This window comes from Brassica napus, chromosome A8 (genome assembly GCF_020379485.1).
Source record: "Brassica napus cultivar Da-Ae chromosome A8, Da-Ae, whole genome shotgun sequence".
Classification (NCBI taxonomy): domain Eukaryota; kingdom Viridiplantae; phylum Streptophyta; class Magnoliopsida; order Brassicales; family Brassicaceae; genus Brassica; species Brassica napus.
The window spans coordinates 13,913,138-13,931,509 of NC_063441.1; the positions used below are offsets into that span (position 1 = coordinate 13,913,138).

At 31.4% G+C, this 18,372-nt stretch overlaps 2 protein-coding genes across 3 annotated transcripts; one reads left to right on the forward strand and one right to left on the reverse strand.

The window, feature by feature from the left end:
* Positions 1–6,517: 6,517 nt before the first annotated feature.
* Positions 6,518–8,325, reverse strand: LOC106359787 (calcineurin B-like protein 10). 2 transcript variants are annotated; one of them, XR_001272628.3, is made up of 9 exons: positions 8,124–8,325; positions 7,881–8,052; positions 7,668–7,750; positions 7,509–7,559; positions 7,318–7,426; positions 7,177–7,229; positions 7,015–7,095; positions 6,808–6,904; positions 6,518–6,713 (listed from the first exon to the last, which is right to left on the reverse strand). XR_001272628.3 is itself a non-coding variant. In XM_013799422.3 (9 exons), the coding sequence occupies exons 1-9, from the start codon at positions 8,145–8,147 to the stop codon at positions 6,659–6,661; spliced, it is 741 nt and encodes a 246-aa protein (XP_013654876.2). In that variant the 5' UTR covers positions 8,148–8,320; the 3' UTR covers positions 6,518–6,658. The 2 variants fall into 2 exon arrangements, 1 of the variants encoding a protein (XP_013654876.2); XM_013799422.3 differs by having other exon boundaries at positions 6,808–6,920; positions 8,124–8,320.
* Positions 8,326–10,128: 1,803 nt separating this feature from the next.
* Positions 10,129–17,764, forward strand: LOC106359789 (probable protein phosphatase 2C 61). The gene is made up of 5 exons (XM_013799423.3): positions 10,129–15,675; positions 15,822–16,076; positions 16,499–16,616; positions 16,714–16,937; positions 17,203–17,764. The coding sequence occupies exons 1-5, from the start codon at positions 15,487–15,489 to the stop codon at positions 17,395–17,397; spliced, it is 981 nt and encodes a 326-aa protein (XP_013654877.1). The 5' UTR covers positions 10,129–15,486; the 3' UTR covers positions 17,398–17,764.
* The last annotated feature ends 608 nt before the right edge of the window (positions 17,765–18,372 follow it).

Sequence of the window (18,372 nt, forward strand, 5' to 3'; positions counted from 1 at the left end):
GCATGCATCCGTATTTTTACATTATAAAAATTGCGAGAAAAAATTGCCTAGTCATTTGTCTCGACCACAGGATATGGGGTACACCGCACAGGCGACCCAGTTACTTATGGGTGTATGGATGCATTAACGTTTCAAAAATTAACTTAAAATTAGGTTTCGATCCGCGCAACCGGATGGATTTTTGTTTTAATTTATTTCTATATAAATATTTTGTTTTCAATTCTAAATTGGTATATATTATAATATATATGTGTCTATTAATTTTTAAAACATAATAAATTTACGGTATATTTTTTATTGAATAGATTGTTTCAAACTTTCATATGTATTTGTATCTTCTTCTATATATATATTATCGGATTGTTATTTCATTATTAAAATCATAACTATATATATAAAAAGATTAGTAAAATATTGTTTTATTGTCATATTCAAAGATATTGTAACATTTCACAAATTTAGAAAGTTTTTAAAAAATTAAACTTTTTGCTTCATAGATTTATATGATGGAGTAAATAATTAAAAATTTAGTTTTGTTTAATTTTTAAAATAAGCTATATAGTTTAAAATTTGTTTTCATTGGTTTAAAGTACTAAAAATTAATCATTGTTAGATAAAATGATTTTTGTTATTTAAAAAAAAATCTTTATAATTTTAAAAGTTAACATCGACAAATATTTAAATATTTATCATATGGAGGTATAGTATTACAACATTAAATTATATTTATTTAATTTATACTATCTATAAATCCAATGGATCATCTATTGTTTAAATCCAATTATTAATAGTCTAATAAATTTTTTTGGTAAGTCCAAAATTTAAATGATAAGATTAGAGATTAAATGTAACATGATTTCCTAAAAATATGTCTATTAGATACATTTTTAAAAAAATCACACGAATCAAGATTGTAACTTCTGTTTTAATACATAAGAAGTGGTAAAAAGAGGCATATACTTTCTGCAAGCTGCCATTACTTAAATGTTGATGCCCACAAATGTATCTGAGTTTCGATATAACTCATGCAATGAAGTGTAAGTAAATAAGTTTACATCTAAAAACAAATATAAAAAGTTGCCGACCTATACAACTTGGTTGTCGTGGGATTAATTTTTTTGTGTGAGATCATGTGACATGTCTTCCAAACTAAGGTTATGCTTTTTTATGTATATTTTAAATTTTCAAGTTGATGAATGAATACTCATGGGTGACGATGACCTCATCAAAACATAAACAACAATTGTTCCAACAATTGTTCCAACAAATGTTTAATGATATTAGTATTTGGAATAGTGGAATAAAATTCAGAAAAAAACTCAGTGCTAAAGCCTCCCCATTTTTAATACATTATTTCAGTTAAATTGAGTAGTGTAAACTGAAGATAATTATTTTGCTCAATTATTTGGTCATTGTCATAGGCATTGCCATTCGTCTTTTCAAAATTTTGTTTGTGTTTATGAAGACTGCATTTTTAAGTTGAACAATACCTTTTATAGATTGAATTAAGATTATCTCATAAATCTTATATATGACTTAATCTACTACATAATTGGTTATGTATGTTATGAAAATGTGTGCATGTAACTTTTGCTGCACAAATATTTTTGCTTTTGCTTATTCAACTTTGAAATATTTTCTCATATTAATATGTTAGTTTTGGTTTTCATGACCTAGCTTGATCGTTCAATTTTACTGATGAATGATGATGACTTAGATTGTCTGGCCTTATCACATTAGAAGAAAAGGAGCAATTAGGACTAAAATTGTAATTATACAAAAACAGTTTGATTCCTTCGAGCTTGGCAGCACATGTTCCTTCATATTTGGAAAAGGCATTGACATTATTAAAAAACATGTATACGATGACCCACCAACAAATTTAATATACCAAAATATCAAAAAAAAAAAAAATTTAATGTTTAACAGGGATGCCTTTCGATGTAAAAAGAATGTTTAACTGGATGATTAATCCGAAATATACGCCACCATCAAAGAAAAATTACAGTTTTACGTGTCTAATATAATTATCTTTAGCTTTTATAAAAATATCCCATTAAAATTAAAAAAAATAAAGTCGAGAGAAAAGTGAATCATCTCTATTTTTTAAAAAAAATTAATTTTATCATAAATTTAATATTTTACTGATACCAATTTTTCAAAAAGTTTTGCATGCAGATACAGACATAATAATTTTATAAACAGTTATAAAGAGATGTACTATCAGTTAAGATCATTACGATAATTTAGTACTCATGCAAATATGATAAATCTGAACATCAAACTTCTTATATATGGCTATAGAAATATTTTTAGCATAAAATAAATGTAAAAAAAATTCATGCATTTAGATATTTAATAATACATAAAATATCAAACTCTTTATATATAATAAAAAGGTTTTATCATGGCAAAAATACTTTTATGGCGTAAAATAATTTTCAAAATACTCATGTACATACAAAAAGATAACATCTATCACGCTTGCATGTATGTGTAATGCGAATCAAAACCCAAACTAAAAAGTATATTTTTCAAATCTATACTACAATTGAGGCAAGTATAAATTTAACCAAAAGCGAGCATAAGTTTTACCAATTATTATTTCTAAAAGAATATATAATATATTTTTATGTATTATATGTGCTTTAGTTTTTGTGTAACTAATTATGTTTAGTAAGACAATAATATGCAAGTAATATATTTTGTACCAAAATGGTGATTAACATTGATGAATAAGTTATGTTATGCAGAAATCTATTTTAATAAATATATATATATATATATATATTTCTCTTTTTTGTTTTAAATTTTAAAAGTATTATGCTGGAAACAATTTTTTGGATATAATATTTTTAGATAATGATAATCATCAAAAATGAATATTTTCTTTAATTTTTTAAATTATTATTAATCGTATAATAATAAATTGAAGCCCTCATTAAGGGTTTGAACGACTTTAACCGCTCTAACTTTTAACATGAGTGCTTAATTTCGAAAAAACACTTCGCAAATGATAGTATGGATTCATGATAAAAAAAATTAAATTAACTCTTTTAAATAATTCATAAATTTTAAGAGTAATTTATAAATATTTACAGAAGTTTATAAATTCAACCTCACACCATAAATATTAAACCCTGAATAATTATTAAACTATAAACACAAATGTTAGAGTATTTTTGATTGATTGTATTTTGAAAAGTGGTAGATAATTTAAAGTGTTATAAGTACCTTTTTGAAAATATAAATTTAAAACACCACTAAATCACTTGTTTTAAAAATAAATTGTTAATAACATCAAAATTTAGTTACCTATTTCAATTTTTTTAAATACTAATATAATAGTATTAGAAACTTAATTAAAAACACTTGTAATGATGCTCTAAAGTTCTAAGGACAACCCAACGGGTATATAAAAGGCCTTATTTGTGTAATAGCCATATTTTAAAGATGAATTAGGTGAATAACAATGATTTTGACATAAATCAATGTCGGTATTTAGGTAATAAATCATCCGGTTTTATCTCTTTATGCAACATGTTTTCAGTTGTAAGTAAGAGAATATGTGATGTTGTTTTTTTGTGGCGCAGATCAAGCCAAAACTATTATATATGAACGAAGATAAAGTTGTCACATCACTATGTTATTATCAGAAAAAGTTTTTTTACTATAGGCAGTGAAATGAGTGATGTAAAATATGAACATGTTTGAAATAAATGGTTTATTCAATTTACCAACCCTGTAAATCCATCTGCAAAGAACAAACTTTGAAGAAATTGAAAGGATAAAAAGCTTAAATGTTCTATTCCATATCAAATAAAAGTATAAGACACCATCACTATCTCTAATTTTGTACGAAACAAGTGTGTTTCTTCACTAGTTTTTATTTTTTTGATACTTTTTATGTAATTAAAGTTATATGAATTAATAGATATTTATGAAAAATTCTCCTAATTTGACTCTGCCTTCTCCAGGCAACTATGCAGTAATTTCTGGATTCGCCCTAGTAATATAACTCTAGCCATACCTATGAACACCTAACTTTTAAGAACATTGGCTTGAAAATCACCTGTATAAACTGATATGAATGAATGAATGAATGTATTATCCAGTCAAGAGGAGATCATCATAGAAATGTGTGTATCATACCTTATTCAAATAGTTAACCAAATATGTTTTATTTCTATATTTGAATTAATCAACTATTTAATAATTATTATCTATATTTATTTTGTTTAATATGTTCAACATCATATTTGTTACATGATATTTTATATTTTCAATTCATTTATTACCGTATTTTACCATATTTTTATAGTTTTTTCTTTTTGTTTTGTTTTTTCCGTACTTTTCGTTAATATTGCATTTTTTTACATTTGTTATATTAGTTTATCACTTATAACTTTACATCTACATTGTATATATTTAAATTAACACACACAGATATATATACGATGATGATGAAGATGTTCACAATGACCAACCAATATAATGTTATATTAAGATTTTTTACTATTATAGTTTTGTCTCTTCTCTTAAATTAATGTATATAAAAAGTTGAATATATTTCTGTTGATATATTAGTTATATTTTCATAAATATTTTATAATAAATTTTAAGATGTTTGCCTTGAGCTCCTAAAATGCTAGGTACGACATCCAACATGAATGCACATTTGAAAAAAATCAAAATAAAATAGTAAACAAAGAGCTCATGTTTGTTGAAATTGTAAGAGCATGGTGTTTGTTAGACCCAATATTGGTCAATAAGTTGAATGGGTCAGCATCGGTCTGGGCCGTACAGTGTAGAACAAGTAAGAGGCCCGTTACGAGCTGTTCGAAGAGAGATCGAAGGCCTAAAGATCGCGGAAGGGTTGCGGGGATCCTGGACTCAATTTACTACAAAAGGAGATCGACGCATATGAAGAGGGACACGTTGAAAACTCTAGAGAGAGCTACATCCATACATCAATCTTGTTTTCACCTAGCTTTAGATCTTTTCCCTTATCGATCTCGTTTGTAACGTCGATCTCATTTCATTCATTGTATTCACCCTTATCTATCAATAAAATCCATTTTTGTCTGCTGAAAACTGATTACATCGTTGTGTTCTAAAGATATCGTTGCCTACATCATTTTATCTTCTCTAGATTAAACTCCCGATCACTATAAAATACTTAGTGTAGATTTTAGGATTTACAGTGTTGGCTACTTGTAGGTTTTGTTGATCTTGTTAGCGCATAGTGTGTTGTTCATCCAAATTGAGATTGAGACATTGACGGGAGTTTGTATGTGTTCTCAGGGAGCTCCACATCATCCATCGTTGCTGATGTCAGAAACATGGAACAAGCCTTATTCCCGAGAGTACGCTGCTTTCTCTGCCCCCATGGCTCTGCTCCGCCAAGTTCTGGTCAACCACATGTATATGATTAGATCATCCAAGATCAAATGGGCCATTTGTTATTTTTTTATGGTTTGAAAATATGAGTGTAAAAAATTAATGAAATGTGGAACATGCCGTGTGGACAATGTATAGTGTGCACTCTCCTCCCAGATGAAGAACAAGTCGCCTAAGCAGCCCCGGGACCGGGACGGGGACCGGAAACTGGGACGGGAACGGGGACGGAAAACGTCAAACTTAAAATTTGTAGATACGGGTACGTCATAGAAACGGCGACCATATTATAAGAAAATATAAAAATATCCATAAGTCTGAAACATAAGTTTTAACAGAAACAAGAAGAAGGTAAAGAAAATGCTTACGTGTTTTGTTGCTTGTGATATAAACAACAAAGAGACAAGAAGGGAAGGAAAGTGCTTATGTGTTCTGTTGCTGATATATCAGCAGAGAGAGAAAGGTCGGGACTTTAGTTTCAAAGAGAAAGAAGAAGATGGAAGTGCAAGAGACTGAGAGTGGAAGAATCGAAGAGACATAGACTATTACTTTTTTTTTTAATTACAACTTTTGATCTTTTCAAAATTAATAGAATAAACACATTAAACATTTAAAACATATATGATTTAATTTTTTACACTTCTTATAACACAAAAATTCATGGATACGTCTATTTTTTTTGCAGAAACGTTTCCGGAACGTCTCCTTCTCTGCCCAAGCCCGTACCCGACGATTCTTGACGTCCCGGGTTCACCTCACACATATTGGGGACGTTTCCTATGCGTACCCGAGACGTCCCCGTCCCCCCGACGAACCCGATACGTGAGACGGCACCAAGTTGGAGTACCCGTGCAACCTAGCAAGTCGCAGCTGCAGTGTCTGCTTGACTTACATTAATGTCATAATCTGTTGTGTTCTAATTCACAGTGTTTTTATTATCTATCATACACTTTCTATTTCTTTCTCTCTATAATGTAGATAAAAACTTTCATAATATTCATACTTAATCTTCAATCATTGTCATGCCTCAATTCCATTTGCTCTTGTTTATCCCTTCCGATCTTTCCACACAATATATGTCTGAATCACTGGTTCATATGGCACCCATAGACACAAGATATAGTAGGAAAAAAAATGCTTTATTATACTTTCAATGGATCAGTTTACAAATGTATGCATCAAAAGATACATTTTTACTTACAGCTAACAATGATCACCAACTAATTTGGGAAAAAATACAATAGAAAACTTGGATATTGCCTCAGTCTTCAACCTCAGTGTTGAATATAAAACTTGGAAATGCCGTCGTCACATCCCTTCAAAATTCAAACAGATTTGTTGAAGATCATAAAGCAAAAGGCTATCTTAGATTGAAGAGTTAATCTAACAAAGAGAAGAAGATTTGGTTACTTTAGGTAAGGAAGAGTCATATTCTTCAACAAGCTGGGATGCTCAAGCACATACACTCTCCATTCCTCCTTGCTTATTTTACCGTCTTTGTCGGAATCTGCATCAGCAAATGTCTAGCAAAAACAAATCAAATCTACTAACTGAATTTACCAAATATGATTACTCAAAACTAAAGAGAGAGAGAGTATTACAACCGAATACACTCACTTTATCAATAATCATGGTCAGAAGTTCATCTGACAGCATCATATCAGATTCCTTCAAAATAGCAGCCACCATTTGATGCACCTAAATACATTAACAACTTCAACTTGTTGTTACGTATCTAAAAAGACAGTCTCAAACTTGCAGTAGCAGCAGATTATATACCTCTTCTCGCTCTATAAATCCGGTTTGTCTAAGATCATAGAGCCTAAATGCAACTGGCACAGATTACAAACATGCTTGAGACCATGCGTTATACATGATGAAGCTTTGTTACATTACTATTAGTAAGACACTGATACTTACAGTCGATCTTCTCCTGGATTGGTGCAGAGGGATGAAACACAGTCAACACATGGATAAACTCCTCAAACTCTATAACCCCATTCTTCTTCTCATCGAACAAATCAAAAACCTACACAACAATCAAACATATATCCATCCAGAAACCATGAAGAAGAAAAAACTATCAATGTCTCTCTAAAGAATACACTCACCCTATCAAGAAAAAGGTTCGGAGCTTGGAAAAGCGCTAATCGAAGCTCTTCCTACAAAACAAAGGAACAAATCAATATCCTCAAAATCATCGGAGAAGACTGCTCAGCTCAAAACTCTATGCTTTGAAAGAGCAATCACAGATAAAAAAAAAAGATCACCTTGTGAATCAAACCATCATCAATAATAGAACAGCTCAGTTTCTTGAATAACTCATGCAATGCTTCAACTTCGTTCACTGAAACTGCAAATACACATTCAAACCCAAAGTTGAAAACTTTAGAGCTCCCAAAAGAAAAAGTTTTAAACTTTGAGCTCCAAAACAGAGAAGCTTGAAAACCCATTGATCAGAAGGATCAGACCAGAAAACCCACATTGAGATTCATGGGCAAGACGAGTCAGATCCGGGTGCTGGCATGTCTGAGTCGATCGGCGGCGGCGACAATCGAAGCATTGTCCGACGGTGGAGAAGAGGACATCGATAATGACCAAGAAAGGCACGAAGACGGCGCAGAGTTGCTCTCCAATTGTAAGAGAGCTTGATCTCTGTGATTTCACCAACAGCAAGATCAAGAAAAAATTCAACGAATGGGTAATGCATTTTCTGAGAAGCTTACAGAGGAAACGTTCGTCCAGTCCATGACTCTTCGTCTTCGTCTTCGTCTTCGTCTTGCTTCGTTGATCTCGAAGATGGTGTTGAAATCACATCACACTCACAAGGTTCGAAAATATATACGCGTGAGAGAGAGAGAGGTGAAGAACAGAACAGAAAGAGCCATTGGTTTTGCGTCAGCTCTCCTCCTTTTTTTTGTCGATTCCCTCTGTTTTAAAAATATTTTAGATTTTAGCACTTTCTTACCAATATTTCAATATAGATTTTGATTTAATTATACATTAAATTAAGATAAAATAAACAGGTTTGTTTATTTTAAACCTGTATTTACTAAGATATATATATATATTTAAAATTATAGTATTAGATAGATTTTTATCTATTTTTGGTTAAGATAATATTAAATCAACTTCTATAAAATAATAGTTTTATACAAATCATGTATAATTTGATAGAAAAGTCAACTTGTAAGTAGCATAAATTAATGTGTATAAATATGTAAAATTTATGCTAATGATAGAAAGTCTCAGAATCAATCAACTTGTAAATAGCATAAATTAATGTGTATAAATATTTTCATAATTTTGCACTTTAAATTAATTTTATCAAATTTTACTATTATTTTTGTAGATAAATAATAATCATGTATATTAAATCAACTTATATAAAACTTGTAATTATCTAAAAGTAAAACTAAATAGTATTTATAAAATTTGTAGATATCAAAAGGAAATCAATGGTATTAGGATAAAAATAATTACATATATATATTTTTTTAAATAGCATAAAACTTTGAAGAATAGTTTTAGTAAAAAAATTGTATAACTATTAAAATAGAATTAAATAATATTTAAAATTTTGTAAAATTTTGTTATATTTTATCATTATATTATTTATTTTATATTTAAATATATTTAATTTAATGATGATATATATAAATTATTAGCATATTCTAAAAAATTTACCAAATATAAATAAACATTAATTAAACGTGATTGTCCATATCACAATTAATCATAAATCATGTCATTATTATTAGTGTAACATGTCATTTTTTTTAGTGAAAATGAATATAAAAATGACATAAAAACAAAATTTGAAAAACTGCTTTTCAAATAATGTCTAGAGGATTGTGCATACATTACAACTTCTTATAATTAATTAAAATGTATTTAATTTATATTTAGTATTTATCTTATTTATTTCTATTTTTAATTAATTTATGTATTCATAAAGTTAAGTGGACAAATATTGTTTGTAACAATTATTGCGCAGCTGTTTTCAGAAAACAATTATTTCGCAGCTGTGACCTAATTTTTTTATTGATCAAATCTTGTTAGAGAACATGTTGTGAGGTATCATACGTTTTCAGTTCAAATTTAACTGGCAATAAGTTAAAGTATCCATATTATTCATCTTAAGCTACAATACAAACTAGAATAACTTCGTTAGGAAAAAAAAGAAGAATATCTTCGTTAAAGCTTTCAGAGAGTTAAAAGTTAAACAAAACAAACAAAATGATTGTTAGTTTGTTACATTGCATCTTTCTGTGTTAGAACTTTGTTTCTTATTAAGACATGGAAATGTTTTGAATAAGTATATTTTCAGGTGTGCATAGCTATTATAGTCTATGATGACTAACAGATATGGTAAGAAAAGAAGATATGATAAGAAAGGCACTCAAAGAAAAATGCCAAACTTTTTAAATACTTTTTTTTTGTAAAAGTTACATAAAACTTAATAAAAACAAATTTAATATACGTAAAAACGGATATGAGATGTGATGGCACAACACAAAGACATGAATGGTTCTCAGAGAAGTAATAACCCAAATGGACCACACTTCTCATGAGTTCTCCTTAAATGGCTAAAAGAAAAGATCTCACATTTTCTACGTTTTTTCCCTCTTTTCTGATTTTTGTGATAGTTGAAACCAGCACGAGAAAGACACAACCAATTATCTTATTATTTTGTTATCGAATTATATGTTATGTAGTATATTATTTTGTCTATACATAGGATAATAGGAGACATGAAAATAGTGTAGGGTCCCTTTTATAGCCAGGCTGCTGAAAATTCAGACACTTCCGTTGATATTGACGTTCAAATTCTCTACTCTGTGGCCAATTCTAATATAGATAAGAAAACACAACCTTCATTGTATCTGTAGATGAAAGCTTTTGAGACACTGTGGAGCAAAGGGAAGAAGCATCTTTAGAGGCATGTACCTCAGTTCCACCTGGTCCTTGGATCTCTCTTCACTGCGCATTTTTTTCTACTTACCAATACCCAAATACTCTTATTTGGATTTGTAATGTTTGAAACATAAATCACTATGTATATTTCAGTATAATTTTCCTCTTCAGTGTGTAGTAGTTACAGATGATCCATTTGCCATGTACAAATGCGGGTAGAAACTAAAGTTCATGTATATTATATTTGTGTTTTATACTTGTTCTCACTTCTAATTCTCAAACTTTGGATGCTTTGTTTTGTTGCAGAAAATGCTGAAGACTATAGGAGTACAGTAATAGCCTACGTGGGACTTGACACTTGACAATTTCGAGGCAGCTTTGTCCTCTCCTAACCAATTTTGATTTTTGTGTTTTACCACGTGTCAATTTATCTAATGTGCAAACTACCAAAATCAAATGGTATATAAATGCAGGATTTTATGATCGAATTCACAAAAAAAACTAGTGATTTATTACACAAAGAACACACAAATTTCCATAATCTAATCAAATAAGAAGATGCATGATTGATAACAAGCTAAATTCAAGAAATATAAACAAAAGTAATCTCAAATTCAATCAAGAAATAAGTGAAAGAACTAAACTTTCAATCAAATGCTATGGATGGAACCATGAGCAAGATAATTGATAGAAGGTAATCAAAATTCAATCTAGGATGTTCAAACAAAACAATCAACTAGTCTATAGGTATAGATCTCATTCAAATAGATGAATCCACTTCTGTGACAATAATCCACATGCTAATCATGCATTAAAATATCAACTTCTGTTGGCCTAACACATTCAAGCATGCATAAATCACAAGTCTACTAACCATTTAACATCTCTAACATTAATTAATTTCCATTGGCTTGATATGTAAAAGACAATATTATGTTGGTTCAAGCATTTCATCGAATGCCTTCGGGACATTAAATTACTTAAGCTCTAAATCAACTTGATCAAAGCTAATCTAGCATTAAGAAAACCTAACAAGTATGAAACAATGTTAATCAAGCTATGAACAACCCAAATATCCACCTAATCACCCTAATCCAACTAACTCATGAATCACAAAGTGTCTACTCACTAATCTCCATGAGAAATCGTATATTAAACTCATATGAGATTCAAAGCTAATCATGTTAATTGGGAAGAGAAAGACAAATATAAGATGAATCATTTCCTTAAATGATCAAAATGTTCAAGCTTTTGCAAGATTAGACAAAATCGTGAGAGAAAATAAGATGGTTAAGGTTTTTGCCTTATAAAGTACTTTATTTATAGGCTCTCTAAAACAAGTTGGACCAGCCCAAATATCTTGGGTCAAACTAAATAAAAAATCATTTTTTTAGTCGGTAGAGACCTCGCGGAATCGCTACGAAAAGCTGCTGTGAATGTCCTATCTCTAGCAGCTTTGCCAAACCGCTACCAAAACCCGCTACAGACTTCATTACGTTCATAGCGACTTCATCATCCCGTTGTGAAAAGTCGTTTCTTGCCTTGTACCAAAACTCCACAAACAATGCCTTCATCTTCAGTAGCGGCTTTGTTAAGCCACTACCAAATCCCGGTACGTACACCGTTGAGATCACATCGACTACTTCATCCCATTATGTAACCCCGCTAAAGACTTCGTTATGTTCGTAGCTGCATCCCTTGCCCGCTACGAAAAGCCGCTACATGACTTGTAAGTTTTCTTGGACTGTCCTCTATGTAGCGATTTCTTTGGGCTGCTGTGACGCCATGCTGCCAACTTCGTTGTAATCATGGCAGGTGGATAATCTCTCTGCCAAAAGCTTCTACACACATGAACTTGAGCTTCACTTTGTCAAGTACTCATTTCAACCTCTTTAACCTCCAATGTGTTCCAAACACTTCCAAAACCTTCAATTGGCAATTCCAGCACCTAATAGACAGGCTCGGCTCTGGTCATGTGCTGGAAGTGCATTTGCACAGGGTCCATTTCATTTTTTGGCTTTTATAAGCTTAGAGTAGAGTCTATGTAAAAAAAAAAATTGTATGAAAAATGGGTCTCAAAGTTTTTATAGTACATGCCCCATTTTATGTTAGAGACTCATGCATGACAATGCAACCTAAATGTGTCTAAATGCCACTTTAAATTATAAATATATACATTAAATGATAATTAAAATCATGTAAATCTAAAAGATATCAACAAACACAGAAGATGGAACAAGAACCAGAACTGAAATGAATCTCTTCAGCTACCACACAACCTGAAGAAGCTGCACAAAATGACACATAAAATAAAGCTAACTATCATAAGCAGATAAAACTGTGAATATAGTAGAATACCTGACAAAAGTCACTCTTTGTTTAGTACTTTAGGTACTTCTAAATACAACTCATCAAAGCTTGGTATTGAAGCTCTTATGCTATCACTGTATAAGGAACATCAAAACATTTGTAGATGACTTCCGTCTTAAAATCATAATCAATTCTACTATATTCTAGATGGAGAAAAACTGCATGAAGATCAAACCTGTTCTCAAATGTTTCTGGAGCATCCTCACGCAAGTTTCCGCCGTCCATCTCTACAAGTTTTTTTTTTGAAAGATCGGTAAGGATCAAGACAATGTAATGATGAGGTATATTTCCACTTGCCAAACGAATCAGGATTGATAAGTAGACCTCTTACTAAAGTAAAAACCAATATGCCTCGATCCTAAGATTTTACCAAGAGAATGTGCTTAGACCACAAAGACTCAAGGCCCTAATCTCCAATCAACTTTGTTTATAAAGATCTGTCCACATGCGTCTTCTCGAATTAGCATCAAACTCATTATTCACGAGATGGATGCAACAGATCTTACTTACAAGTTAGCTATAATACACTCTTTATTCCCCAAAGTTTCTATCTTTCATGAATGTTTCATATGATGATATGAGCAAAACATTACGACCACAAAAATAAAACAGCAGAAAAATACAAACATACAAAATACCAAAACAAAGAAGAAAGTTGTGTACTTCCTCAGCTTCTAATAAGTTTATATCAGTGTACTTTTAGTGTAGCTTCTAATTAGTTTTCATATTTTGATGTTTAGGTTGACATATAATTACTAGACCCTTACATGTTCATATTGATGGACAGCCTGATCGTTTGATGTGTTATTTGGGGAGTTGGGACCATACAATCTCTAGCAATCCATTCACAATCCTGACGAACAGATTTTAGGTTGCGACTTTATATAGGATAACGTAAAAATTACCAAAACATAAAATAAAAGAACGTTGCCATGCATGCGGCCTTAGGAATTAGGATGACGATGCCAACATGCATGACATTGGTTCTCACACGATATCTCTGTAGAAGAACCATTGTTCTACAGCCATTGTATATTTTTAATAGTACGAGAAAATGATTTTTTAATGTTTGACTTAATTAAATTGGGAATCTAACTAATCAAAAGATTGGAATCCTACAAGATTACACATCATGTGTCTCTCTAATTGAGTAGCGGGGTAGTCTATGAAAATAAAATAACGCCGACTTGTTTATTTTGTTGACATTACATCTCACAAACGGGTGCAATCCACCGGGCCAGAAGAATCTAGTCTACTTATTATATTTTGGAGGCAATTTGGCACCAACGGTTAATATAAACCGGCATTAACCTAAGCGGTGATATACCGTCTTAGCCATAATATATGTATTCACCAAGCTGGTATATATGTTCATACATAGATACTATAGTTATGAAAAGGAGACCAACTAGTTCATTAGTCATTACTATATATAAAAATAAATTATACAGTTGTTGAATAAAAAGGATATGAGAGTTGACGAAGTTATATCGTTTGATATGTCCAAAAGGCCAGGAGAGACCGTCCTAATTAGAAATTTAGAACTTACAAAGTACACTTCATTCTGTTTTACAAATTCAAAAATTACAAATATCATTTTAATTCACTTAAACTTTGTATATGTATACTATTGTAATACAACAGTGAAGAACAGGAATTTATTAATATTGTTAGCAATCTTTCTTTGTTCGCATATTGAGATGCATGACGTTTAGTCGTTTAACTTGCTGGCAATGACAAAGAACAGGAATCACATCGGTAAATTTCATTGATAACTTGAAACTCCTATTAATATTCTCGAATAAACCAATTAGTAGTTTAACCAAGATACTAATCACACGTAACGCCACAGCACCGTGTGTCCTTTCAGTAGAATATTGGGATGGTCCAAGTTGATATTTTTAACTAAATAAGTTAACACATTTTCTTGTTTAGTTAATAACGTTACGTATCGTAATTTACTCTGTCCATAATTTTGAGTATGAGTGTAATCTCTTTTTGCCCACATGGTCGGCTCATTTTAGCTATTTGATTCTAATTGACGGCAGTTATTTATAAATCGTCTATAGAAACTACTAGTCACTTTGGTATTGATAACTATGTTTTTTTGGTTAAAAAAAACTATTTTGGGTAAACTTTTAATAGTGACTATACCTCTACCGCAAGCGGTGTTCCAAATAAAAAAAAGTCTTTTACAATTTTTTTGGAAAGTTATAGTACTACCACGTTGACAGAAAATCGAATATGTGACCTCTGTCAGTCGTCTGTGAGAATGGAGACCATTGAGATCCATGGCTTTCTCAAATTGATAACTATGTTTGTATTTATATATACACATATATAGTATAGAAGGTGTGATCAAAAATAAAACGTGAAAATAACATGAATGAAAAATACATTTTTACGTTACTTCATGTTTATATATGAAAATATTGTATATTGACATGTTAAATGTTATGCAACCTCTGAAATAACGAAGTATGATTCTATAAATACTTAACTAGTTTTAGATATTAATCAAATATATCTGATTGTTGTTAAGTTTTACCCAAAAATGCCATCAATAAAAAAATAAAGCTCGACCCCGTCAGAATTGAATCCTTCATCCTAAATGCTAAAGATACAAGTCATCGAGATAAATATATAATCCATATAATATAATCAATAACTATATATTTATATACTGCCGATTAAGAATCACAAAAGGCTATATAAATGGGTATATGCATACGCAAAATCGTGTATCAAACTCTTTCATTTGTTTGATCTCCTCTCATTTCACACATATACAGAATCTACAAAATGGGATTTTGTTTCTGTTTATCCTCAGGAGGATCAACAGATCGAAACCAGATTTATGAGATAAAAGATTATGGACAAGAAAATGCAGTTTTACACTCTGAACAACACGATGTTCATCAAGGCTTTGGCTCTGTCTCTTCTTTAGCTGGAGGAAAGGGCTACAATCAAGATGCTGCCGTTCTCCACCTGGTATTTGATTATAATCCTTACCATATTCTTACAAAATAAGTTTTTCTGAATTTTTGCATTCTTAAAAATAACTTTATATTCAGAAGTGTAAATATATGTTTGTCCAAAGCAATCTCTTATTAATAAAATGAATGGTAAAATTGTAGGGATATGGAACAGAAGAAGGAGCATTGTGTGGAGTGTTTGATGGTCATGGTGAGAAGGGTGAATTGGTGAGCAAGATAGTAAGAAACCAATTGCCATCTTTATTGTTAGGTCATATGAATAACCATTCAGGGACTCGAGACTGGAAACTCATTTGTGAAACTACGTTTTTGTTGATGGACAAAAGAATTCTTAAACTCAAAAATACCCTTGATTGCTCTTCCTCCGGAACTACTGCTGTTCTCGCCGTTACACACGTAAGTTTCTTGAAAATCTTTCAAGTTTTTGCCGTTTCATATTAAATTGCGTTTTGACCTAATTATTCTAAGTATCATAAGCAGTACATGTCCAAACATTGTAAATTTTGCTTATGGCCCTAAGCTTTGTAGAAAAATACATAAACAATGAAAAATTCTGATCAAAAATTATAAAACATAATTCATGTGTCCTAATCAACCGCTCATGTGGCCTACCCTATGGATCGAACACTGATCATAAGTGATGTTTCGATCTTCAATGCAAAAAGAGTAGTAATTTTCTTCTTCTTCTAATTAAATGTTGTATAGTATATATCCTGAAGTACAGAATTATACTTTTGTAACATTAAGCAACAATATTTGAACATGATGTTAATATACTCATATAATTTTTGTAATATTAAACAACAACATTTGGACAGGGAAATCAAGTGATGGTGGCAAATCTAGGAGATTCAAGGGCTGTGATGATTGGAGCAAGTGAGAATGGAGAAATCAAGGTGGTTCAATTAACCACAGACCTGAAGCCAAGTGTCCCTAGTAAGTTTGTGATGCTAGGGATAAAGCGATTTTTGTAAACAATGTCACGTACCGGTTTTATTAGCGCTCAGCATTTTTGGGTTAATTACTTTTGTAGGCGAAGCCGAGAGAATAAAAAAACGCAACGGAAGGGTCTTGGCATTAGAGTCAGAGCCACATATTCAAAGAGTATGGCTTCCACATGAAAACCGGCCCGGTCTAGCCATGTCTAGGGCTTTGGGTGATTTCGCTCTTAAAAGCTATGGTGTCATTGCGACTCCTCAAGTCTCTACGCATCAAATCACTTCTCGCGACCAGTTTTTGCTCCTTGCTTCCGATGGGGTACGTATAATAACAAACTGTTTAAAGTTTCTTTGACCGGTCCTAAGCATAGCCAAATGATTTTTTCGTCTTGAATCCCAAAATTTCTTGAGTTATTATATATGAACACCAAATTGTAAAAACAAATTTACTAAAGTCTTTACTAAATTGGTTAAGTCTTATAAAATTTCAAAGCTGACCTATTCTTGACGACAAACTAGAAGCCAAATTATAAATAACAATTTAAATTTTCTATCCATGTAAATAATGGTTTTCTTTTGTATAGGTGTGGGATGTACTTAGTAACGAAGAAGTGGCTGTGGTGGTGATGAAGTCAGAGAATGAGGCAGGAGCGGCCAACGCCGTGACAGAGGCGGCGGCTAATGCATGGAGAGAGAAATATCCGACGGTTAAGGTTGATGATATCTCTGTCGTATGTCTCTTTCTCAACAAGAGGCTACATCCTCAGCCACGTATGTAATCAAACAAACCAGCTAGCGAAAAACAAACAAATAACGACTAATTAAAGAGGGATGCCACGATTGCATACTTAGACTTCTGTGTTTTGCCTGTTAGTGTGAATGTATGTGTGTATATATATAATATTTGTATGTTAAGTCGTGTGATTATTCATTAGAAAATAAATGAAAGAAGATGTTAGAAATGGTGTGTGTCGTGGGATAAACGTAACGAGGACTTTGACATTTTGGACAGACGTCATAGGAATCTACGTATTTGGAGCTTACCGGAATAATTCAAATGTGCTTCAGTGCTTCCAGACTCTTATGTCACTGCTGTATAAATTAATGATAACATTTAACGAAGATATTTTTGTAGCAGAAACAGCTGAAGAACATAAACTGAGTTTCAGAACATGAATACTTTATTAGACATTGAGTAAATGATCTTGTCATGAGAGATTGTAGTAACACTATCCACTATATATTGAGATCAAAGACTACACTAAGCTTGGAGTTCTTGGCTCAGACAAACTGTTGTTTATCATGCTGTCAGTTTGTGAAATTCAGCCGCCTTAAACTGATTACTCTTCACGTACTTAAGAATGCATTTCTCAAATATTCGGACTGGAATGTATGTTTGTTTTGCTGTTTTAATGATGTGAATAATTGTGTCTATGCTCTCTTGTTGTCTCTCTTTTTTTCTACACCAATCCACAGTATACAAAAAAAGCACATGTCACCAACGACGAATTGACCTATTAGCTAAAACTCTAAAACATCTAGTTGGGATCTAAGAAGTTGCAAGTTTGATTCTTGTTGAGAGGTGTTTACTTTCCTAAAGAAATAATTTAACATGAATTGGTCTCTGTACTAGAGATGCAAGCTTTCGGATCCAAAACTTCCACACATTAAGACAAAATCAGTGTTTCTAAAACCGGATTGGCCTGTCAAATCATGACTTGCTTATCTAGTCGGTTTCAGATTGTATTAATAAC

Excerpts from the sequence above, each read along its gene's own strand:
- LOC106359787 (XM_013799422.3), bottom strand. The coding sequence starts at position 8,147 with ATGGACTGGACGAACGTTTCCTCT. Across the intron at positions 7,560-7,667 it reads ATGATGGTTTGATTCACAAG|GAAGAGCTTCGATTAGCGCT; the intron begins GTGATCTTTTTT and ends TTTGTTTTGTAG. Across the intron at positions 6,921-7,014 it reads TGACCATGATTATTGATAAA|ACATTTGCTGATGCAGATTC; the intron begins GTGAGTGTATTC and ends TGTTTTTGCTAG.
- LOC106359789 (XM_013799423.3), top strand. The coding sequence starts at position 15,487 with ATGGGATTTTGTTTCTGTTTATCCTCAGGAGGATCAACAGATCGAAAC. Across the intron at positions 15,676-15,821 it reads ATGCTGCCGTTCTCCACCTG|GGATATGGAACAGAAGAAGG; the intron begins GTATTTGATTAT and ends GTAAAATTGTAG. Across the intron at positions 16,938-17,202 it reads TGCTCCTTGCTTCCGATGGG|GTGTGGGATGTACTTAGTAA; the intron begins GTACGTATAATA and ends TCTTTTGTATAG.